Source organism: Festucalex cinctus, chromosome 19, assembly GCF_051991245.1.
Source record: "Festucalex cinctus isolate MCC-2025b chromosome 19, RoL_Fcin_1.0, whole genome shotgun sequence".
Classification (NCBI taxonomy): domain Eukaryota; kingdom Metazoa; phylum Chordata; class Actinopteri; order Syngnathiformes; family Syngnathidae; genus Festucalex; species Festucalex cinctus.
In genome coordinates this window covers 7,017,909-7,042,124 of record NC_135429.1, presented here as the reverse complement: position 1 = coordinate 7,042,124, position 24,216 = coordinate 7,017,909, and the positions used below count along the sequence as shown (strand labels likewise).

General features: G+C 39.8%; 1 protein-coding gene across 1 annotated transcript in view; it reads left to right on the top strand.

The window, feature by feature from the left end:
* Window positions 1–24,216, top strand: part of csmd2 (CUB and Sushi multiple domains 2) — a 175,266-nt gene that overhangs the window by 99,330 nt on the left and 51,720 nt on the right. The window contains exons 17-32 of the mRNA XM_077506435.1: window positions 717–855; window positions 3,853–4,040; window positions 4,609–4,797; window positions 6,077–6,193; window positions 6,583–6,798; window positions 7,464–7,652; window positions 8,191–8,360; window positions 8,487–8,643; window positions 9,621–9,812; window positions 10,632–10,758; window positions 20,132–20,334; window positions 20,495–20,686; window positions 21,113–21,251; window positions 21,460–21,647; window positions 23,360–23,554; window positions 23,935–24,051. Coding sequence (XP_077362561.1) covers window positions 717–855; window positions 3,853–4,040; window positions 4,609–4,797; window positions 6,077–6,193; window positions 6,583–6,798; window positions 7,464–7,652; window positions 8,191–8,360; window positions 8,487–8,643; window positions 9,621–9,812; window positions 10,632–10,758; window positions 20,132–20,334; window positions 20,495–20,686; window positions 21,113–21,251; window positions 21,460–21,647; window positions 23,360–23,554; window positions 23,935–24,051 — 2,718 coding nt within the window. The remainder of the gene's footprint in view (window positions 1–716; window positions 856–3,852; window positions 4,041–4,608; window positions 4,798–6,076; window positions 6,194–6,582; window positions 6,799–7,463; window positions 7,653–8,190; window positions 8,361–8,486; window positions 8,644–9,620; window positions 9,813–10,631; window positions 10,759–20,131; window positions 20,335–20,494; window positions 20,687–21,112; window positions 21,252–21,459; window positions 21,648–23,359; window positions 23,555–23,934; window positions 24,052–24,216) is intronic.

The window sequence follows — 24,216 nt, the reverse complement described above, 5'->3', positions numbered from 1 at the left end:
GCATTCTTCCATGCTTAAGGTGTGAAACCCAAGGTGTTTTAGTGAATATTTTTCCATCAAAAATGGTTATTTAAAAATCAATTCAGCCACCTATTGAATCGATTCGAGAATTGCACGATTTAATATCGCGATATATTGCCGAATCGATTTTTTTTTAACACCCCTAATACATATACATTCCTACAAATACATTTTTATTTCACCTTTATTTAACCAGGTAGCATGTTTGAGCACTAATTCTCATTTACAAACATGATGACCTGGACAAGAAGCCCCAACATTCACAAAGCAAAGAGAACAATAGTAGCTCACTAAAAAGAAAGTTAAAAAAATTACTTAAAGAATATACGTTGAAATAAAATAACCTTCTACCAAAGTGCATCAACTCGAGGACGCAGGATAGGCATTAAGAAAGAAAGTGTCAGTATCTTACGACATGATATTCCCTTTTCTCAGATTGATGGTGCTGAAAAACATTTGCAGACATGTTTAAGAAAGTAGCATGCAAACCTTTGTCATGTGTCATCTGCGCTAGAGCCGCACATGCAATCGGGTCATGTTCCTTGGAGAACCGTCACCAATTTCCATTTGCAGTAAAAGAAATAAGACGCGCTGCGACTTGCATGGGCTCATCTATGCGTCGTGTCACATATCATCTGGCAAAGACGTGCCTAATTCCAACTGGATCTGCTCCGTCTTGTCCTTCTTTCTTGTAGCCCCCTGTGGAGGAGAACTGAAGTCTCCCAGTGGGATCATCCTCTCTCCCGGCTGGCCAGAACTCTATAAGGAGGCTCTTAACTGTGAATGGATCATTGAAGCTCCTCCAGGCTACCCCATCAAGATCATCTTCGACAAGTGAGTCACCCATGTCGCAAATGTTGTCTTTTATTTTCATCCTAACATGTTATTTCCTTCATTTTCAGTGATCCGGTATTTTTTTTTTTTTTCATGTTGCCCCTTTGCTATCGAGGACCAAAAACTGCCAACATTAAAAATAAATAAATGACTAAATAAATACATAAATAAATGAATAAAAGTGAAAACAAATATGGATTTTAAAAATATAATTCAAAAATTAAATACAAAAATATATAAATGAAAGACCAAAAAAATATATATATATATATGTTGAAATAAATACAAAAATAAATATTTAAATAGAATTACATATCAATCAATAAATCAAAACGTTCTGCTCTCACATGTATTTATTTCATGCTGCAGTCGCTTTGTCAGGTCTGTCATGACTAGGGTCATGCAGGGGTAATGTTTGGGTCTTGACTCATGAGTGGGTCACACCAGGGTTAAGTTTGAGTTCATGACCTGTTAAAGTTTGGATTCATGACCGTGAGGTCAAATGTCTGTTACGTACTGATGGAACAAGTGTCTGTTTTGAACTGATGCAATCGGCTTGTAACTATGTGATGTCAAGAATCTTTAATCTCTCTATATGGTTAAAAGCCAGTCAGCAGCGAATCAGATTAATCCAGGTCAGTCCTGTTTCAGCGACCTATCAGCATAACCCACATGTCTAGCCACAACCAATGGGATTGATTTATTTTCTATATAAGCTGTCTGAGAGATGTGTGTGGTTACCGGATTATTACTCACTGTTCCTTTGTGCATCTCCGCAGCCCAAGTGGGCTTGGCGTCTCGTGATTCTCGATGCATTCTCGTTGTTTTTCGTTTAGTCAAGTTAAAACCTTTTTTTGTGTCTGCACTTTGGGATCCGACTCCAGCACACAACAAGGTTGAAATGTTATTCTAATGAGGGGGCGGTCCTAAGCCTGTCTTGTTTTTGTTTTTTTGTTTTTTTTTTCCTTTCATATTTAATTTTGAAATGATTTTTTTATATTAGTTTTTAGTTTTGCATTTATTTATTTATTTATTTTTAATTTTAGCAGTTTTGGTCCTCCATACTTTCTTGGGGCAAAGCTGTCAACGCAGTGCACATGAAATAAAATGCCATGTTTTATTGATTAAGTCCTCATAAGTATTTGATCCCTTTATATGATACTTGATCCCAAAGGAAGTGCCACATCCTTACACTAACAGGAATCCGCATGCACACAAAGATGAAGACATGCAAGTACTTGTCAATGCATTTTCTATGTGAGTGTCTGTCAAGGGACAGCGAAAAGATGCGGGGATGTAATCCGCTGCGATGGTTGTGTGTTCGAGTGAGAGACGGCGACAGCGCGAGAGTGAGAGAGACGGAGTGTTGTCGGATCAAACGCGACATTAGCGTTTCACCCAGGCTCATCGTCATGTACTCATCCCTTGCCTTGATAGCACGCCATGAAAAATGAATCCAACATAAATGTTTGTTCGTCTATCATTTTTATGTGACATCAATAAAATATCACAAAACACTTCATTTAGATAACACAGCACCCGAGTCAGGGCAATTTATTCGGGTCTTTTGAAGATGAAGTGCCTCGACTTGCAAAAGGCAGAGACAAACTAGGGATGTGTGCACGCAGAGTGTCGCACAAACACACTCAGGGAAACATGCCAAATAGCTTAAAATAAATCTGTAAATTTTGAATAATTCATCTGGTCCAGCTGTTTGTTTTTTTTCAAGTCTTTCCAAAATCAAACTTACTTGCGAACTTACAGTATCTCACAGACGTGACTCGAGTACACGCCTCACATTTATGGAGGTATTTCATTTTACATTGAAGGAATATAGTCAGTGTATAGCTACAATGTAAATGTAAAGTTTCCTCAAAATAACTCAAAACACACATATTCATAGTTAAACCCCAGGCAACAAAAGTGAGTATACACCCAAGTAAAAATGTTCGTCATTTTTTCCCCCCACTGTCATGTGGCTCAACAGTTTAAAATAATGGTGGCCATACAAAATATTGACATTTGGGGCATTTTCACTTAAGGGTGTACTCACTTTTGTTGACAGAGCTTTAGCTCTTAATGGCTGTATTTGATGTTATTTTGGAGAAACAAGAAAATTAGAGTCATATAAGCTGTACACTGTACTTTTTATTGTGTCAAAATGTCATTTTTTCAGAGTTGTCCCATGAAAAGATATTAAATATTTGAAGAAATGTGAGGGGTTTGTGAGATACTGTAAGTGATGTTAAAAAACTTCCTATCCATTCCCGGTCCATGCATGTGTCTGGCATGTTAATATATAAATCTCAATTTCATTTAAAAAAAAATCCACCAAAATAGATAACATAGTAACATATAATAAACACCTATTAAGAATCTCATTTTTAATTTGCTCATACCACTCCTTTCCGCCTCTTCCTAATCACCCAGTTTCATGAATGCAAAGAAATGAAACAACTTCAAATTATTAGTCACTGAGGCTTAGATTTGCGTTACCACAGATAAAAACAAAGACTTTTCGCATATAAAAATAATCTATCAGCACAACTTAGAATAACAAGTCTAGAAAAGATTCTGAAGTGTGTTAGTTTATTTTATTTTAACAATATGAAATGAATTAACTTCCACAACCACATCAACTCATTCACTCCCAGTGACAAGTATACTTGTCAATTATAATTTTTCAGTATGGGGATAGACGGGAAGAATCTGATTATGCTCCACTGTAAATGTCAAACTTGGAAACAACAACTGATGAAACAACTGATGCCTAACCACCGGTAGATGACATCATTGCCCCATTTTATACAAAATAAACAGTTTCAGAGTCCATGGGAGAAATGGCTGTATTTTGGCAAACCTACATTTTTCTACTGTCAATTAGAAAAGAAAGGGACGAGGCAAAAAGTATTCTATTCTGTCATTTGGTAGCGTCTATTTTGAAATTTTTTAAAATGGCTGGTAGTGAAAGCGTTAAAAGCCATTTCCTCACCTCAGGTTCCGCACCGAGGTCAACTATGACATCCTGGAAGTCCGCGATGGCCGTTTTCCCTCTTCGCCGCTGATTGGAAGTTACCAGGGCACTCAAGTCCCCCAGTTCCTCATCAGTACCTCCAGCTTCCTGTATCTCCTCTTCTCCACTGACAAGAGTCACTCTGACATCGGCTTCCGAATACGCTACGAAAGTACGAAAGAACTTGCTTTGCTGAACTTGGTAATATAAAGTTGACGCCTGAATATCGCATGCGCCCTGAGAGGATCTCATTTGCCTCAGGCGGACCCAAATTAGATCCAAGCGGCAGTAAGAGGTGAACATAGTCCCCCGTCTCTTAAATACAGTCAGAAGTTCCTGTTGGAACATTGAGAGTTTGGAAAGTACATGAGCTGATTAAACAAGTCAAATAGACTTCTGCACTGACACAATTGGCCACCAGATTCTCCTAATTTCATCTTGTTGGGCTCACAGCAAAATCCCTTTGCAGTTCCTCTGTAGGTAAATCTTTGCAAAGCATGAATAATTTAGTCTGAGCCCCACTCATGCGGAAACATTGCGGAGTGGAAAAGAGGACTAAAACTTCTCATTCGTTTGTCGAAAAAGGATGCTCCAGTAAATAATTAATCAGGGCTGCTTTAAAAAAAAAAAAAAAAAAAAATAGTGCTGCATTTAAATATTCTTTGCCCCCTGATTGACCGAATGAAATTCAGGGAATTATCCCGGTTGTTGTGATTGTGATTTGCACCCTTTCTCTGCAGCCTTGCAACTGCAGTCAGATCACTGCGTGGACCCGGGCATACCTGTCAACGGACTGCGACACGGAAACGACTTCTATGTGGGCGCCCTGGTGACATTTAGCTGTGACGCGGGGTACACGCTCAGTGATCCAGAGCCTCTGGAATGTGAACCCAATTTTCAGTGGAGCCGCCCACTGCCTAGCTGCGACGGTACGCTCCACAATGTTGACCTAAAAATGGAAAGTTGCATGCCAGATTTCCTCCTAGTCACAAAGCTCGGCCTGCTGTTGTGTTGTTTTAGATGAGGAAAAAAAAATAAAAAAATAAGATTTTAAAATCTTCCACCTCATTTCGTCATACATGTTTTATATGGATAGCAGTGAGTTTTTGTTTTGATGTCTTCCTCAACTGTAAACGTTGATGTTTGCACACAATATTGATGATAGCAATCTGTCGGATTATATGCAACTTTTTTTTTTTTTTTTTTAACTTGCTCATTAACGCACCAGGGTTATAATAGTTTGGGAATTTTCACTGTTTGGCTGGACCGGGATCGGACGATATTTACCATTTTATGCCAATCTTAATTTGCCCGACCACTTTATGCAAAATCAATGATTGGCTATAATGTCTTAATTTGCCGGTGAATGGAGGTTGTCGGTTGTACAATAAAACATTATTATTATTATTTTTAAATCGGCGATCAATCATTGCCCACAATTTTTTTTTCGTTTTTTTAAACTGGGTTAATTTTCAGATCCTGTGTGTTAGTTTTCATTATTTTTAGGTTTCCCAAAAATGCTTCATTTTAGTTTATTTTTTATCGGCTTAGATTTATTACTATTATTTTTTTAATTTATGTATTTCTTGTGTACACATGTAAAAAAAAAATAAATATTGTGCAATAAAAACACTTGGAATTTATTATTTTAAAAGCATTTCAAAAACAACCATCCACAAATCAAATACAGGTTCTGTTTAACAAATAACAGGTATGGCATAACTTTCTACAGACTTTGAATGACAATAAGTGCATAACACTGCATCATAACGCTAACGCCTTAAATAAGGCTAGGCTAGTCTCACTTTGCATCCCTTGTTTGCCAAGTTGCCAACTTCTAAAGTGGATTTGTGGCTTGAATTCCTGACGTATTAGGAGTATGAAAGGAGTGAAAGGAGTATCCCAGTAGTATTCCAAGAGAAGTGTTAGCTAGCTAAGATTTTGTTTTGTTTTTGTTAGTAGTTTGAGTTTAATTTGTTTCTTTGAAGTCATTTTTTATTGTATTATTTTTATTTTGTTTACAAAAATATTCTTTCAGTTTTAGTTTTATTTTATCAGTTTTCATTAACTATAATAACTTTGAAATGCATTTTTTAAATTTGCTGTGTCCATCTACTTTGGTTTGTCCTTTTAAACACATACCTGTCTGTTCTCATTTCTCTTCTCGGTTAACATGCGCTGTCCCCATTCTTTTTTTTTTGACACCAGCACTGTGCGGGGGTTACATCCAGGGCAACTTTGGCACCATCCTGTCTCCCGGCTTCCCAGACTTTTACCCGCACAACCTCAACTGCACTTGGATAATCGAGACCTCCCATGGCAAAGGTGAGCAGACGAATTCTGTGTCGACATGTTGGAGCAGTCAGAATCCATTTACCTCCCAATGTCATCTACCTCCCATCTAAAGTGGCCTTTATGCGTCGTCGAACAAGCTGTCATTATGTAAGAGAGCAGCACTGATAGGCTGGCCTAAGGCTACGGCGCCGTGGGAAGGCTCAGCAGTCATGTCGCCGTTGGAATAGGGCTAGCGTCAAATTGACAGACATTTTTTATTTTTTTCCTGACGCTTGTGGCTATAATGTTTGAATTTTTAAGAATATACATTGTAGAATCTTCTCAGCTGAAACATACTGAGCGTTTACGAAGAATAATGAAGTGTCTAAAAAAAAAAAAAATGATTTTTACCACTGAGCTTTTGTCCCATTGCTTTCAAGGTGTCCAGTTTAACTTCCACACTTTCCATCTGGAGAGCCCTCACGACCACTTGTTGGTGACGGAGAACGGCAGCTTCTCGCAGCCCCTGTGGAGATTGACCGGCTCCACGTTGCCGCCACCTCTGAGCGCCGGGCTGTTTGGGAACTACACGGCTCAGATTCGCTTCCTCTCTGACTTCTCCGTTTCATACGAGGGCTTCAACATCACTTTCTCTGGTGAGCATGGCCTGCATTATTTGATACACTGAAAAGCAGATATAGTGATGTCTTTGTACAAATAAAATAACAGTTTTGTCGAAGGAGGGATTTTGTACTATGGATATAAGAGCCTTTACATACACACAAACGTTCATCTTTTGAGTATCCTCCTCCTCTCAGACCCTCAATTTAGTAATTATTCAACAAAAAACACTGAAAAAAAAAAAACACATTGGCCCAGAGGCAGCACTGAGAACAGCAAAGGCACGAGAATTGAACCCTGTGGAACACCATACGTTCCATTGCACATGTGAATTCCTATTATACATATTTGTCCAACCACTTTCATTTTTTTTGGGCTTGACATGGTTTGTATGACGGGATTACAATAATAAAGAAATCACATGACGTACCATCCAACAGCCACAAGTCGACTACTGAGCGCACCAAATTGTCTGCACCACAGATAGGCCAAGCGATGTAGCGTAAGTGGGATTTCAAACCCATGTTGAGAACCATTGCTTTACCACCAAAAGGATTATTCAGTTTTGATGGTACTTTAAAAGACTAAATACTTTTATCATGGTGGTCACACTTTGTCCATGTAGCCAGCCAAAGAGTGTCCATTTTCTCTCAGAACAATAAGTTGAGTATTTGTGTTTATTTGTGTGTCTTTTTCCTAGAATATGATCTGGAACCATGTGAAGATCCAGGAATCCCAGCCTACAGTACCAGAAAGGGCCTCCAGTATGGAGTGGGAGATGCCCTCATCTTTTCCTGTTTCCCTGGTTACCGACTAGAGGGTCCTGCAAGAGTGGTGTGCTTAGGGGGTAGGAGGCGGGTCTGGAGCTCCCCTCTGCCAAGGTGTGTTGGTAGGTGGTCACATACTTTATTTTAGCTTCCGTCACTCACTTATACCCTTGCATTGTCATGTCACCCAAAAAGGACGTTCACTTACACTGAAATAGCTTAATGTTAGTTGTTTTTTTTTAAATTCTCTTCTATTAATTTTATTCTGAATTGTGGGGGCTCTCACTTCGTCTAAAACACTGAATGGAGCAGCCACTGAAGGGAATAACTCGTTGGTTGTTTGGGTTTGAAATACCAGTAGTCCTGGAACTTTCCTGACACACCTCATTCAGTACATGCATGTTTTCCTCAAATTTCTTCCTTGGGTAGGCAAAAAAAAATCAAATTTTTGATCTAAAATGAGTGTTAATCATAGGCAAATTGCACCGTGATTATGTTGATGCACCTCTCAACATTCCGTTCATCTCACCCACCTCCACTCATTTCCCTATATGCATGACAGAATGAATACGTGCTGTATGTGCTGAGCTACAATCATATAGCGATTGACATGTCCTCTGCTCTCTCCAAAACCTTCCCCTTTCCACTCTTCCTCTCTAGCTGAATGTGGCTCCTCCGTGACTGGCATGCAAGGGGTGCTTCTCTCCCCCAACTACCCCGGTTACTATGGCAACAACCACGAGTGCATCTACTCCATCCAGACGCAGCCGGGCAAAGGCATCCAGCTCCGAGCGCGAGACTTCCGACTGGAGGACGACGACAAACTCGAAGTGAGAGATGGGAAGGTGTTTCCCTCCCCGTTTGTTAGCGTGGATGGAGCATGCTCACCCACCGCTGATCATCTAAATAAAGATCCCCTCCCTTTATTCTGTGATTTTTTTTTTTTTTTTTTTCAGGTGTTTGATGGCTGCAGTAATTCGGCTCGTCTGCTTGGAGTGTTTACAGGCAATGAAATGCTCGACACGACCCTGAACTCCACCTCGAGCTCCATGTGGCTGGAGTTCATCACCAATGCAGATAATACCAGTAAAGGCTTTGAGCTCCACTTTACCAGTGAGTTACAGTCTCTCTCCTAGAGGAATGTAATGTATGTGAGGTTTTTGTTTGAATTAATAAATGGTATCTATGTTTCTGCTGCTTTAAAATTGTAGCAATTAGAGCTGTCAAAATAAATTGATTGACAAGTAATCGATTATCAAATTAATTGACAACTACTTTAATAATCAAATAATCGTTTGGAGTCTTTTTTTCATTTAAAATTGTGTAAATTACTGATTTCAGCATATCAACAATACTTGTTTTGTAGTACTTCATGAAAGAAGACTGATTATCTTCTGTGTTGAATTAAAATAAGACATTTGCAAACATCTGTTTTTACTTTGGAAAACAATGACTGAACTAGTAACCTAGTACAATATCAATCCCCCCCCCCCTTTTAATCACTATACAAATACGAACTACGAAATTAAAAAAGTAAATAAATAAATTGTAATAAACTTTAATGCAAAAGTAAAATGAATCTGATTAGTTGATTAGTCGATTAAAATATAGCCACAGTCTGTTGCATGCATAGTTTTTACATGCAACAAATAATAAATTATAGGAGGTAAAATACTGTACACCCTTTTACTAACCAACAAGCACGCAACTGTAATTTAGGAAATATTGAAGTAAGTTAAGTAAAATGATTTACATCTCCAAATCTGACACATTATAGAATGAGGTCAACGACGACCTACCGTCATGGATGGAAATGTCGTCTCTGTGCTAAGCTTTGTGACAGTTAAAGATGAAATTATTAACGTTGTACCCCGCCTACTGCCTGAAGCCAGCTGGGATAGGCTCCAGCACCCCCGAGACCCTTGTGAGGAATAAGCGGTCAAGAAAATGGATGGATGGATATATATATATATATATATATATATATATATATATATATATATATATATATATGATGACCATGATGACCTCCATACGTCCTGTGTATTCCTACTTACAATCCCTGTTTGACTTTTTTTGCCCATGCCAAGGCTTCGAGCTGGTGAAATGTGAAGATCCCGGCATCCCCCAGTTTGGCTACAAGCGAGAAGACGAGGGTCATTTTGCCGGGAGCACTGTGTCATATAGCTGTGACCCAGGCTACACCCTGAAGGGCCCCGAGGTGCTGACTTGCCTGAGGGGGGAGAGAAGGGCGTGGGACAGCCCACTGCCACTTTGCGTCGGTGAGTCAGATCATCATTCGTCCTGGTTGGTTTTAGTTGCCAATATGTGCAGCTGCTGATCCTCAGGCAAAGGTCTGGTCATAATTGCATGGTCAGGGTTATAAAATGCTTGGTATTTGGTGTGAGTGCCCTCTGGCTCTGGAATAAACTACAAAAGCATTCAACAGCGCCCCCTGCTGTAAAGTTTCCTGGCTTTGCGCGTGGGGATCTTGGGTTTTCGGCACGTAAAACTGCTCAGCAGAAAATCACTGCCAAAAGTCACGTGAGTTTTATCCGTAGTTGTAGAATTGCTTTTTACGTACGCAAAACATTTTTTTGTACTTGAAACATTTCTTTTTTTTTTTGTAATTGAAGATATTCTTCTTTGTGTGCGTAGATCACATTTTCTTAAATCTTATTTTAGATTAGTGTGCTGAGTTTACTGATTTATGATGTGGCAGGAAATAATTGCAGTTGCTGTTTGAATGCATAATAATGAGATACATTTGTCAATTTATAATAAAAATGTATTCCGCACTCTATCATTACCTTTAATACTGGCTTCTATATTATAAAATTAGTTTTGCTTCACTGTGAGGCCTCTTTATTGTAGTCTTTCTGTAACTCGCTCATAGCTGGCTGTTGTATTTCAGTGCAATTGTCCTGTTCTCAGACTGTAATTGTTTTAATTCTTCAGTCTCCATTTGTGTTCAGAATGAAGGAGCTATTATGCTCTCAGAGGAACGACACTTGTGTTCCTCTTATCGGATGAGCTATCACATGAAATATGACCAAACTACGTGCTATTTTAGACCCACGAATGATTCCTTCTCTTTCCAGCTGAATGTGGGGGCACCATTAAGGACGAGCCCGCCGGTCGGATCCTCTCTCCAGGGTACCCATCTCCGTATGAACACAACCTGCACTGCGTGTGGACTATCGAGGCCGCGCCAGGAAGCACTATTAGGTTTGAACAATGCTCTTTGTTTCCCTTTGGTGGACTTGCTACTAGTTTGATTACGTTCTTGGCTTTGGTTCAAAGTACTTCCATTTGTGCAGTGGTATACATCACTCAGGCGGGCTGTCATCAATCACCTGCGAGCTGCTGTTGGCTTGTAGTTGACTTACTCCTAGGTGGAAGAAATACCACCTTGGATTGCTTTTCTTGGGATTATTAAAGAAAGAAAGAAAAAGACCCACTTGTGAAGAACATGATGAGGATGTGCAGTCTTGCATATCAGACTTCTCATAATAATAATAATAATATTAATAATAATAATAATACTAATAATAGTATTCGCAGTACTAGTAGCAAATTTCCAGAAAATAGTGCCAAGATGAAGCGCAAGAGCCCCAGGACGAAGCCCTGGGGCACGCCTGTAGTGACTGGAAAAGGGGACGTATGTTATATAAAAACTTTAAGACATGTGTCGTCTGTGACAGGAATCTAATCTTTAGCAGTTTAAGACATCCAGCATCATAGTTGTTATCAACAAAAACGCTAGTTAGGCCCACATGAGTGTACTTTCGCTCACTATCCATTGCCCTTATATGGACAAAGTTTTACCAATATTATCATTTACTTTCTGTCGACCATAATTGTGTTGCTGCGGCATTGTTTTGTTAAAAAAAATGTAATTTGTTTTGTTTATCTGTCCGGGGAATGCTTTCGCTTCAAACATGTCACTCTTAACGGTTGTTGTGTGAAAAATTCAATTTAGCCTCATAATGCACATAGAATCATTTCAAAGCTTCAGAATTATTTTAAGAAAAATAACCGTGTTCGCTAACCGTTTGGAAGAATAGCCTGCAGGCATGTCAAGACCGTTGTCATTCATGTGTAAATGGATGACATTCAAGGACATACACTAGCCACAAGTCATTTGGTGAGAATATGTAATACAGTAATAGTATAGAGAGGGAGATTATGCTCATTTGTAAATGACAGTGGTTGGGGTCTGTGCATATTTACAGGAATTAAATAATGACCCTATTTCATTTGAAGTCAAGGCATGACACATTAATTTCATAATGCTGCTTTAGCTTGCATACGCTGCAGGTGCCTTTTTGCGCAGTTGTGCGCCACTACATGTTCATGAGTTTTATTTGAGACCTGTTGCAAAAAAAATAATAATAATTACCATGAATGTCGCATAAATACCTCAACCTGCTTTATATATTTCCTCTCCTTCTATGATACATTCTATGATACATACATGATACATGCCTTTGGCCCTGCCCACATAATTCATGAGAATATGCAATGCATTTGTCAAGGGGTTCCTCGTGTCGTAAATGACGTAACTAAAGGTAGCACACTAGTCAAACATTTCTGATTCATGGAGAGAAAACTGAACACTCAAATGCTTCCTCGCTTGATGGAGAGGAGAGTACACTGTAGAATCAAGAAACAGTGAGTCGAAATAGACGAAATAGATTGAAGCAACAAACCTTTGCTGGACTATTTTCCCAATTACTGTCATTGAGGAAGAAAGTGGCATTTAGTGGCGAGCCCTCTTATTTCAGACTCTCCGTGGTTGGAGTCGTCGTCTGGCAGCATGTTGAGTGACATTTTCACATGTTCTTTATGTGCAGTGCGGCTTCCTTATAATGAAAAATAAAAATAAAAAAAAATAAATTGTATTTTACGTAACTGAAATTTCAGCAATGTGACGAGGTGATGTTCTGTCTTGATGTTCCCCACGTTGTATTTTGTCAGAATGAATAATCAACTGAACTTTATTGTGTGAATGTTGAATGCATTATACTCATAGCATTTTATTACGCCTGCATTTTTAAGGTGCAAAACTCTTACATAATACTTCTAATATACTAGGGGTGTGAATTGCCTAGTACCTGACGATTCGATTCGTATCACGATTCACAGGTCACGATTCGATTCGATGCCGATTAATCCCCATACAAATTTATAAGTCGATTGTTGCGATTTTTTTCATTCAAATTTAGAAAATACTAATCAGTAAACTTGTAAGATTTGTATGAAAATGTATTTATTTATTTATCTGAAACTTCAGTCTTATACATGTTGTAATCTGTTTCATGTTTGAACAGCATTAACACATTCACTGCCAGTCCAGCAAAGATGCATCATTTGACGTGTGTTTCCGTCAATGGCAGTGAATGAGTTCAAATAAAATATTATGGCTTAATGTTCCGTTCATATAACATTCTTCCATGCTTAACTTAACCCGAAATAAGACGTTTTGTTGAATGTTTTTCCTTTAAAAATGGAAGTTTAAAAATCGATTCAGCCGCCGATTGAATCGATTCAAGAATTGCGCGATGTAGTATCGCGATATATTGCCGAATCGATTTTTTTTTTTACACCCCTCTAATATACACAGTTCAAATTTCAACTTGCTTTCAAAATTCACGCCTCCCATGGTACTCATTGTTTCTCATTCCACTTTTATACAGTTTGCCCCACAATTTAACTTTTAATATCAAATTTTCCACATTCATTTTCAATGACACAGACATTCAACTTTTTCAAAGTTCCACTTTCCACGCCCTCTTCCATACATACAAATGATCATCACTGCTATTTGTTTGCCCCTGCTGCAGGGGCACAGTTGGTAAAGTGCATTGTCCAAGTAACCATCAGGTCAGGGTTTGAATCCGACCTCTGACTGTATATTGCAAATATATCCACGGCTATTATACTAATATTGTATGCATGTATACTAACTGACTCTTTTTCAAACTTTCTTTCTAATTATTACATAGGGTGTCTTGCATCACCACATTACATCACACAAATGACATATTTTTATGCTCTGTGTCTTTAGTATTGCATTTTATCTGAGTATTGGCAGTATCCCATTGTACACATAAGTACGCAGTATGTTTTATTTTTTCACTCATTTGATTTGTCTTAAAAGCAGCAAAAGGCCTGTTTGATGTTTGGTCAAGCTCAGCAGAGGAGGTGATTCATATTTTTGGTGTTAGCCAACCTCAAATAAATGTGGGAACAGTGGTAGAATGACATCATTAACCAAACAAACGGGAAACTGCTTCTGGAGGAAATTAATCGGTTGCAAGTTTGTACAAATTTCATGTCTCAAAAGTACTAAGAAAAGAGTTGCATCAAACATCTCTGGTAAAGATTCCATATTTTGGTAACCAATTGAAAGCTTCTGAGGGATCTTTCACGTGGTCCTTGTATCAAACATCCTTATTTATTAGTATTATCGAATCCAATCCAACTATATTTGTTAACCACATCAAAATCAAGCACAGTCCACAAAAGTGCTGCACAAAACTGACAGAAAGGCTCGCATAAAATACATAAATGCAAGTAAATAATTAAAATTAAAACACATGGTGGTTTAAAAAGGATGATATCAGACAGATGTTTTTTGTTTTTTTTGCTTCCTTCACGTCTGATAATGATGCCAGCAGCCCCTTAACGTTTGGGAAGACACCTGCAGGGCGTCTTTCTTTCTTTGGCGCTCAGCCCTGCGACACTAACAGCTCTTGTCTTGTCATTTAACCAGAGCTCAGACTTAGCTTTTGACATCTTGCTTTTCCAAGGAGCTTCTGTCTCTCAGACAGCGATGCAGGTGAAATAAAACCCTTGATCTCCTCTGCCATGGACACCAATTTAAGATTCAATTTGCCAGTTTGCCATAAGATGGTTCGGAAAACACATGTGAACATTAAAACTCCATTAGTAAGGATGTGGTCATGATTTTTGAAGTTTTTTTTATTGTTTTTTTTTTTAAATCTCCTATCCTGTGATGTCGTTTGCAACCTGGGCCACACAGACAGGCAATTAAATTGTCTACATTACCGACATAATGTGCATATAGTCAACTATGTGCGAATATCTATTAATTTTCCATCCGCCCCAGACACACACATATGCATGTATATTGTCCTACATTTATTCATCATCTGCACACACAAACACACGCGCGCGCACACACACCTAGCCAGGCTCCCCACAGAATTTGCGATTGCAGCTTGACTGTTTTGTATTCATAGCTCTCTCCAATTCTCTCTCTGTTTCCCTCATATGAATACAAAGCAGTTAAAGCAGAATCAAAAGAGAGCCAAATAAATTGCATCCTGCCCTATCGCTTCTCCTTAGCGTGGACGCATGACACTTGATTGACCCGTTTTATCACGTTAAGAGGTGGACAAGTAGAGAAGAATAAAAAGCCAGCGCCATAAGGATTGATTACCCCAACTTTCTATTATTCTATGATTTGCACATACGGGATGACAAATCCTTCTTACCATGCATTCCCCGCCACCAGAAAGTGACATGGTGAGACTGGATATTTATATCTTTTATAAAACCAACCAATTATCCAAATATGTAGCACACATCCATCCCAACCATCAATCTTTTAGTGACTTCCCTTCTCTCCATCAGCCTCCTGTCCTTCCAACAGCATCTTCCGGACTAGCTATGATTAACATTGGTTTTATTTCAAGATCCCTCCCCCGCCATCAGCTTTCTGCACCCCACCTTGATGTGTGTCATTGAACAGATAAATCTCAAAATAGAACATGATGCCATTCAATGTTTGGCAGTCCAAGTCTGAAGGTTGTCTTGGAACAAAAGAATGTGTTCATACTTGTAGGTAGGATCAAAAGTAGGTACGGAATCAAATTTTATTGCCATTGTGCAAGTCACAAACTATGCTCCTATAATTGAGTAGCACAGGATACAGTATTTTTTTTAAGTACGTGATCAATAGTCAGTGGTTCTTAACCTGGGTATGATCGAACCCCAGGGGTTCGCTGAGTCAGTGTCAGGGGTTTGACAGAAGTCAAGACACGCACCTGACTCAAATTATTTGTGATGATATGCCCCGCTTGGCCATCATTGGCTGCAGGTGATCACGATAAATTGTTTGGCATGTCTGTGTTGCAGTGAATTAGGTGCGCTCAATAGTCAATGTGTGACTGCTGTGTTGGTGTGACTTCTTTATTATTGTAATTCCTTCATATGATTTCAAGCAGAAAAACAAAAGAAATAAATTTGTTGAACGAATATGTACAGTATGAATTTGCATATATCACAGTACGTATGGTGTTCCACAGGGTTCAATTCTGGGGCCTCTGCTGTTTTCATTGTATCTGCTGCCCCGGGGTTCTATCTTAAGAAAGCAGTGGTGGTTATTTTAAAGTGCTCTTTAAATATAATCTATATTTAAAAAACCAACAACATAATATTAGACAGTAAAATTATAGCAAATTCAAATTAGCCGCTTACGTAATCAGTTTGCTTTTTTTAACGAAGTCTGTTGGAACCCACCGTCCTTGATTTGTTCATACATATATTTGGTAAGCTTATCGTGTCAGGCTTCAGGCTTGAGGCGTCAGTGAGTTTAATCACGTCAACAGCTTTGTAGGGCAAGCAAAGAAGCCCCATTTGATTTGATTATTCTCTCTCTTGTCTTAGTAAGCATCCCAAGATGGATTTCTATATCACATCCAATCATATTTTTTTGAGAGTCACTCAAGCAGCATGCAAGTGTATATGAACATGCTTTCGTTTTTTTTTATTGATGAAGAGGTGTAAAGTAAACAGAGACTTGGTTCACGGTGCCAATGCTATGTCTGGATGTAATTAGCAGAGAAATTATAAACACGTCTCACTACTCCATATATCCGTTGCTTAATATGTCCTTAATATTATTGAACAGAATGTCCGTAATAATCATGTAAAATAATTCTCAATTGTGAAGGAATTTAATGTCTGTGTATTCTCTGTGCATTCCCTTTAACTACTCCCCATCAATATATGTCCGCGTGAATGTGCAATTTCCTCCGCTTTGTGTCGTTTTGTTTCACATGCACTTTGTTCACAATCACGGCAATTTGACAAATCGGCTATGTGCTGCTGTATTGGCCTTCAAAGAACATTGCCGAGTAGCCTCTGGCTGCCGCCCGTGCCTCACACGCTGTGGAAATCGGATTCTGACACCAATTATGCTAACACGGCAGGAAGTTGTTTCTAAACGTCAACATATCAGCGGGTTGCTGTTTTTCCTATGCATCATTTGAAGCTTAAAGATTCTGCATTGGTTGTGTGTGTGTCTGCATGTGTTTGCGGTTGATTTTTTAAACTGCTACTTTTTACTGTATTAAACTGTTTGCTGCAATACTAACTAGCCCAAGTTTAGAGCTAAAGTCAAAATACATACACATACATTTGAATTAACTAAGAACCGCAAATACAGTCCTCTCCAAAAGTATTAGAACAGACATTATTAAATTAACTTCCAGTGACTAACATTTAATATTTGGTATCAAGCCTACGACCCATTGACTTCACCAGACTGTTGCATTCTTCATTTGAAATACTTCTCCAGGCCTTTATTGCACCCTCTTTCAGTTCTTATTCATTTATTTTCACTCTCCTCTTCAGGAGGTGAAATGCATGCTCTATTGGGTTCAAATCTGGGAAAGATCTTTCAATTTTTGTACTTTTGGAGGGTGCTGTATCTTTTGTGAACTACAACTGTCCCCTTAGTGCAGTGCTTATCAAATGGTGGGGCGGGCCCTCCCAGGGGGACGCGAGGCTCCATTAAGAGGGGCACGTTTGACCTCGGGGAACATGCTTTTTTATTTATTTTTTATTTTTTTATTTTTTTTTTTAATGTCCTGGAATAAAGTGCAATTGCACCTCCACTACATTAGGGGGCAGTGGCACTCTCATTATTGGCAGAGTGTGCGTAGGGAGCATTCGCTCGGTGGTGTAGGGGTTTTGTTTGCACTGAGCATGTGCGCTTTTAAATATTGTGCTCCTGAGTTAATGTTGGTGATCAGTTTGAATGCATTATTATTTATTGATTTTATGTAATTTTATTTTTCCCTATCATATGGTTTGACATGGTCAGTCAAAAAATGTTTATAGTTTAATTAAGGATTTCATTTCATTTTTGAATTTCAGATGCCCTTTAAATCTTTTCTGTTACAGTTAATAATAAGGCTATTCTTTGTTGTAAGATGGTCCATGTTTCTTTTTTTTTTATTCTCTTATATGTTAATACGGATACAGTGTTATGCAGAGGTGTGCTTATAACAATTTTATAGACAAATGATACTATTTATAGTCGCGTTGGGGGGGGGGGGGGGGGTGTCTTCTTCTTACTAAGGGGGGCATGCCAGAACATAATTGAGAAGCACTGACTTAGTGTATCATTAATGAAAATCACCACCAGACATTAAGAGAAGACCAGAGCTGTAAATTGAGAAGTAGTTTGTTTAAATCCTGTATTTAAAAAGTGCCTTTTCCTGAGGGAAAACGGCAGACCGGGCCTTTAAACCCTGGTATCATTCTATTCACACACTCTTGTATTTCTACAGTCATATCTGTTTACAAATTCTTCTTCATGAACAAGACTGGCCTGCTGGTTCAACTTCATTTGCTGATATTTGGAATTCAACGTTATCCGTTATTTGGAATCGGTGACGCCTCTGCGACATCCCCACAAGATGCCGCATTACCCCAATAGAGCAGTAGGGAGAACATTGTGTCATCTTGACTGGCACTTCATTTACATCTACCAGCCAAGCTCAACATAATTTGACTGTGCTTTCTCATCTCATCCCAGGACAGCTTTTTTTTTTTTTTTTTTGATTTATTTTTTAAAGGAATGAGTCAGCACGGGGGGTGCAGGGATTGTTATCAAGACTGACATGCTGTATATGTTATTTAAAAAAAAAAAAAAAGATCTAACTTTTATCCTTAAGTAGGTGTGAACACTTGATATTGACAGCCAGTTTGTATAAAATATCGTCTTGCACATGTTCCAGACTGCGAGCTGTAGAAAATACCATTCAGAATCCACCGCACTGAGACTGGCCTACTTTTGCACGCTCAAACACACACATTCACATCTAGCTGGCTTGTAACATCCAGCTGGATGATAGCTGTCTTTGGTGAAAGTGAAGAGTACATATTTTGACAGCAACATCTTTCTGATGTAGAGGCTGAAAATTAAATGCCGGGGCTGAAGTAGCTGCTTGACTGACACTGCAAAACATCCATTGAATGCTCCGCATCTGGTGTCTGTGATTATATTTAAAATGTCGTTTGTCCCTCGACTTGATTCTGCCTGCCCTTCTCTTTTAAGGGCCTTTGGTCTGTTGTTATTTTAAACACATGCCTACTTTTGGTGCACTGATTCATCTTAATGCATTGTAGTTTCATATAAGCCATTTATATGCTAATATGGGCTGTTGTCTTTGAGTTTGTTTGTTTTCGTGATGTTATTATGACAAATATAGAGAAAGCACCTTTGTAAACTGCTTTGGTTTTGATCAGTTTTATATTATCTATTGCAGTTGTTTGGTTTGTATAGGTCTCAAACTGCACTGCATTATACTGAAGGGTGCCTCTATTGTTGTGATGGGTCTCAATGGATTGTGTAGGTGTACATATAATGTCCTGTATAAGTAGCAAAAGGAAGCTTTTGCCCTTTGCAGTTTATTTTCCTGAATATTAATATAAGGGGTTCCAATGCCAAATCACACAGCGGGTTTAACCAAATAGATTTAGATTTTAATGAAATTTGGTGTACCGTATTTTCCGCACTATAAGGCGCACCACATTATAAGGTGCACCTTCAATGAATGACATATTTGAAAACTTTTCCTATATATAGGGCGCTGCAGGAGAGGCTAGGGTTATGTTATGCATCCATTAGATGGTGCTGCGCTAAAGGGAATGTCAACAAAACAGTCATAAAGGTCAGTCAAACTTTATTAATAGATTACAAACCAGCTTTCTTACAACTCCATTCACTCCCAAAATGAATAAACAGCTGTTTTATTATTCTCTCTGAGGTAAAGTATTAGTATTAGCTTGCGATCCAAGATGGCGGGATCTTCTGCGCATGCGCGTCACCGATCGTGCAGGGTCACCGATAGCAGCGAGACCTGTTGCGGCTCAATATTGATCCATATAGAAGGCGCACTGGATTATAAGGCACATGGTCAGCTTTTGAAAAAATGTACCAATCTTCTAAATGATTGCAGAAGTTTTGGAATCCTTGTTGAATTCCTTTTCCAACAATAGCTATTTTGTGAATATTGTAAGTTCCTGAGATATAAGGATTCAAAGGAAGGCGGCCACGCCCTTTTTGCCAAAATGTCAAAAATTTGGTGGGCCACAACTCCCATCCCCGAACTCCGACTAACCTAAACCTTTAAATTTGGTGCCATCATTATCAACAAGTACACCAAGTTTCATCAAAATCAAAATCTGCTGGGTCAAACGCACTGTGTGATTTGGCATGGAACAACCCTGAGCTGCAGCATCTATAACCGTGCGTTCTGTGTGTCTTTTCTTCGACTAGTCTGCATTTCCTGGTTTTCCACACCGAAGAGATCCATGACGTGCTTCGGATCTGGGATGGGCCCCAGGATGGAGGCGTGCTGCTAAGGGAGTTGAGCGGCTCGGCGTTGCCACCAGATGCCCACAGCACCTTCAACACCATCAGCCTGCAATTCACCACCGATTTCTTCACTAGCAAGCAAGGCTTTGCAGTGCAGTTCTCTGGTGAGGCTGAAGATCATGACACTCATGATTATGATGAAAGAGGAGGATTTTGATAGTTTTGCTTGAAAGAGAAAATTCAAATCCTCACCAGTTAACATCTTTATGGCAGTGATGCTTTCATCTCAGTCAGGTTCCCTTTTTACTTCCCCTGCTCCTTCAGTCTCTACCGCAACCTCATGCAACGACCCGGGCATGCCGACTAATGGGACCCGCAGCGGTGACAGCAGGGAGCCGGGGGACCATGTGGTTTTCCAGTGTGACCCTGGCTACATCCTGCAGGGCGCCAACAAAATCACCTGCACTGAAATCAGCGGTCGCTACTTCTGGCAGCCAGACCCTCCTACTTGCACAGGTACAAAACATTTCGAGCACAGCATGCAAAGTGGCCTGTGGCTCATAATGACATGGGGAGTATGATTAGCAGACTTCAAGACTTAATAATGTTTCGTAAGAGTGAACAAGTGCGCTTATACCAGCAACTATTATATAACCTCTGTGGCTTGTCTGACTTCTGAAAAGGTTAGACAAAACAGTTCCCCAACAGACTAACTGAATCCTAAGTGGCAAATTCGATTACATAGTGTCCTAGACAGTCACTGCAACAGACATATCTGATTATAATGCCTCTGCACAAACAAGACTGACCCTCTGGCTTGACATCAGCTATAAATGTCTTTGGATGTGATCATGCTTGATGCTCTTGGGAAAAAAAAAAAAAAGAAATCTAATAATGCTTGAGTTTAGTCTGATTTCTCTTTAAATTTCTGCTTCTTCAAAGCTCCATGTGGAGGCAACTTGAGCGGACCAAGTGGCCTCATCCTTTCTCCGGATTATCCGGAACCATACCCTCATGGGAGAGAGTGTGACTGGACTGTTACTGTCACGGAGGACTATGTCATCGCCCTCAGCTTCAACCAGTAAGATTAATTGACTCTGAATGTCGAAGTCAAGCACATAATAGTCTGTTTGTTTTTCCATCTAAGAAACTCAGGACGCTAATTAGTAAGCCACCAGGCTTCCCGTTCTGTCTCTCACTTTTGGTGTTTCTCGCATAGGTTGTGACTGTGAAGACAAATTCCTTGTGTGTTTATGTATAATAAGTATTTTCTTCTCTCATTCAATCAGATTTAGCTTGGAGCCCAGTTATGACTTCTTACATATCTATGATGGGCCGGACTCCCTCAGCCCTTTATTGGGAAGCTTTTACGGCACAGACGTTCCTGATCGGATCGAGAGCAGCTCCAACACTCTCTTCCTGGCCTTCCGCAGCGATGCCTCCCTCAGCAGCAATGGATTTGTGCTTCAGTACACAGGTTTGCACTTTGTGTACATTGTTTCTTCGAGCCTCCTTTTCGGACTCGTCTGGGGTGAGTGGGATTCCTCGGAAGGAATTATTGATCAACGCCTACCTTGGAGGCTGACTAAATCGATGAATTGAGAAGACAAAAAGGTGACTGCAGTAGTTCTAAAGCTCTTTTTTTTTTAAGCTCTTTGCTTTGCCTCCAACAGAGCACATAAGATGTATTTTTGCCATTTATTGTTCTGGCAAATTCCTCTCCAGTCGCGTATTCACAGCATGTGACAAAATGAGTCATAAAACACGGCCAATCTGGTCAGGCAGGTGGACCCAGTATGAGGCTCATAAAAATTCCAGTTTGTCCAATTTCAGTTTTTAACAGTAGTAAACCATTAGCAGATGAAATATGAATTAGCTCCCCAGTTTTGTGCAAACAGCCTGGCACAAAAGCTCACAAAGCTCCGACGTCGGGTATTTGGTGAGTAGTGGCGAGTTAACAAGTAGGCCCAGTGAGTGTTTGGTCAGGCTGCCATTGAAAATTGGAAATCTGCCCGAGGTGCTGTCAGTCTGTTTACCAAGCAATCTTTTTGTTTCCATGTCTCTGGCGGTGTCTGATGGGGCTCTCCGGGGAAATATGTAGCCAAAAATGTTCCATGACCGGACGACATTTGAATAACATGCACTGACATCAACAGACATACACCAAAACAAGCATCTTATCTCTTGCGTCTGTCTCATCCAATACATTCATTCACTGTTGGGCTCATTTTCACTTCACCTCATATCACATCACATAAACTCCTTAGTATTTTTTTTCTCTCTTTTTTTTTGTTTTATTTTGCGAGTTTTTGTGTCCGTGCAAGGTTTCATGAGATTTTGTGCATGTTTAGACCCTCATAATCATTGTTCTTTTCTTGGCGAACAGCGTGTTGCCATGGCAACAGTGTTTTGCAAAAACTCCAATGAGGTCCATTGATAGAGGGTTCAGTCTGTCGATAGCATTTACTTTGGAGACAACTTGAAGATTAGACATGATATTTGGTTGGAATCCTCATCATGGAAGTGATTTAATGAATCCAATCAACTTCATAGAGCACAACAGGAGGAGCGAACTGAACCGCAGGTGGTGGAACAAGAGGAAATTGTAACAGAAGCCCTGCTAAGATACAGAGAACCCATGCCAGGGCCTCTGGCATGATGATGTTAGATGCACATGGGGGGTATTAGTCAGATATGGAAGTCAGCTGTGTTTAAGACTGAAATCAAGGAATGAGATTTATACAAAATTGACTTGTGGACTCTCACATGAATCTGCTTCACCTGACAACTAGGTGACAGATTGAGCAATACATCTTTCTTACAGCCTTGTAAGTGGTGACGTATGCGTGTCTGTATACGGTGTTAGCGCACGTGTGTATGTGCATTGTCTTCTCCGCTCCAATGCACGACAAAGTTGTGCGAGAGAAGCAGTTGTATGCACTCAGCAGACCTTGGCTCAGACCAATGCCACTCTTAATCAGCTGCCTGTCTATCTCCAAAGACATCCACATACCCTCAGCCGCAGTAGATGAGACAGTGCTGTCAAGGGCTAGAGACAAAAGGCAGCCATTGAGATGGATTTGCTAAGACAGAAAAGCACACAAGCAAGCAAAACGTTTAAAAGAATAATCCTTTCATTTACTCTATGTTAACATGGCTGATTTTCCACCGCGTTACCTTTCCACACAGAGAACCCGAGGGAGTCGTGCTTCGAGCCGGGTCTGGTGCGCAACGGGTCGCGGGCAGGAAGCGAACTCAAGCTGGGCTCCGTCGTCACCTACCACTGCGACAGCGGCTACACGCTCGAGGGAGAGCAAACCCTCACATGCATCATGGGAGCAGATGGCAAACCAAGCTGGAACAAACCCAAACCCATCTGCACTGGTAAACACTGACATCTGGAGACAGTCCATAGCACACACACATTCCATACCAATGCTATTATAGATTTAGCTTGTGTAAACATACACTTTAGATGGCGGCTTGTGTGTTTTACTGTTACAACAAAAACTGATTTAATTACTCACCTGTATTTCATATTCGCACATCTTCACCCAGTAAACCCATAGAGACCCTTGAAAAACATTGCAATTTCACTGTTGCACACACTCGTGACATCTTACACTCAAAGCCCAATCAGGAAAGAAAAGTAATTTAAGAGTGATGGACGAGCTGAGAAAAAGTTAATCAAATATTACAAGCTCAGGGCATTTTTATTCTGTGCTTGCCGTATTCTTGTTGGTCATCTCTTGCTTTCTTTTTAGCGCTCTGTGGTGGGCAGTACTTGGGTTTGGAAGGAGTGGTCCTGTCTCCTGGTTACCCAGGCAACTACAGCAGTGCAAGGATATGTCTTTACTCTGTGGTAGTTCCCCAGGATTACGGTAAGACAAGGACTATATTATTATGTTTGCTCGTTTCTGGTAAAAGCTTAGACAGGGCCGCCATAGCCACTAGATCAGGGGTGTCCAAACTACGGCCCGGGGCAAATACTAAAAATAATTTTTCAATGCTGTTTTAAAAAAAAAAAAAAAAAAAAAAAAAAAAAA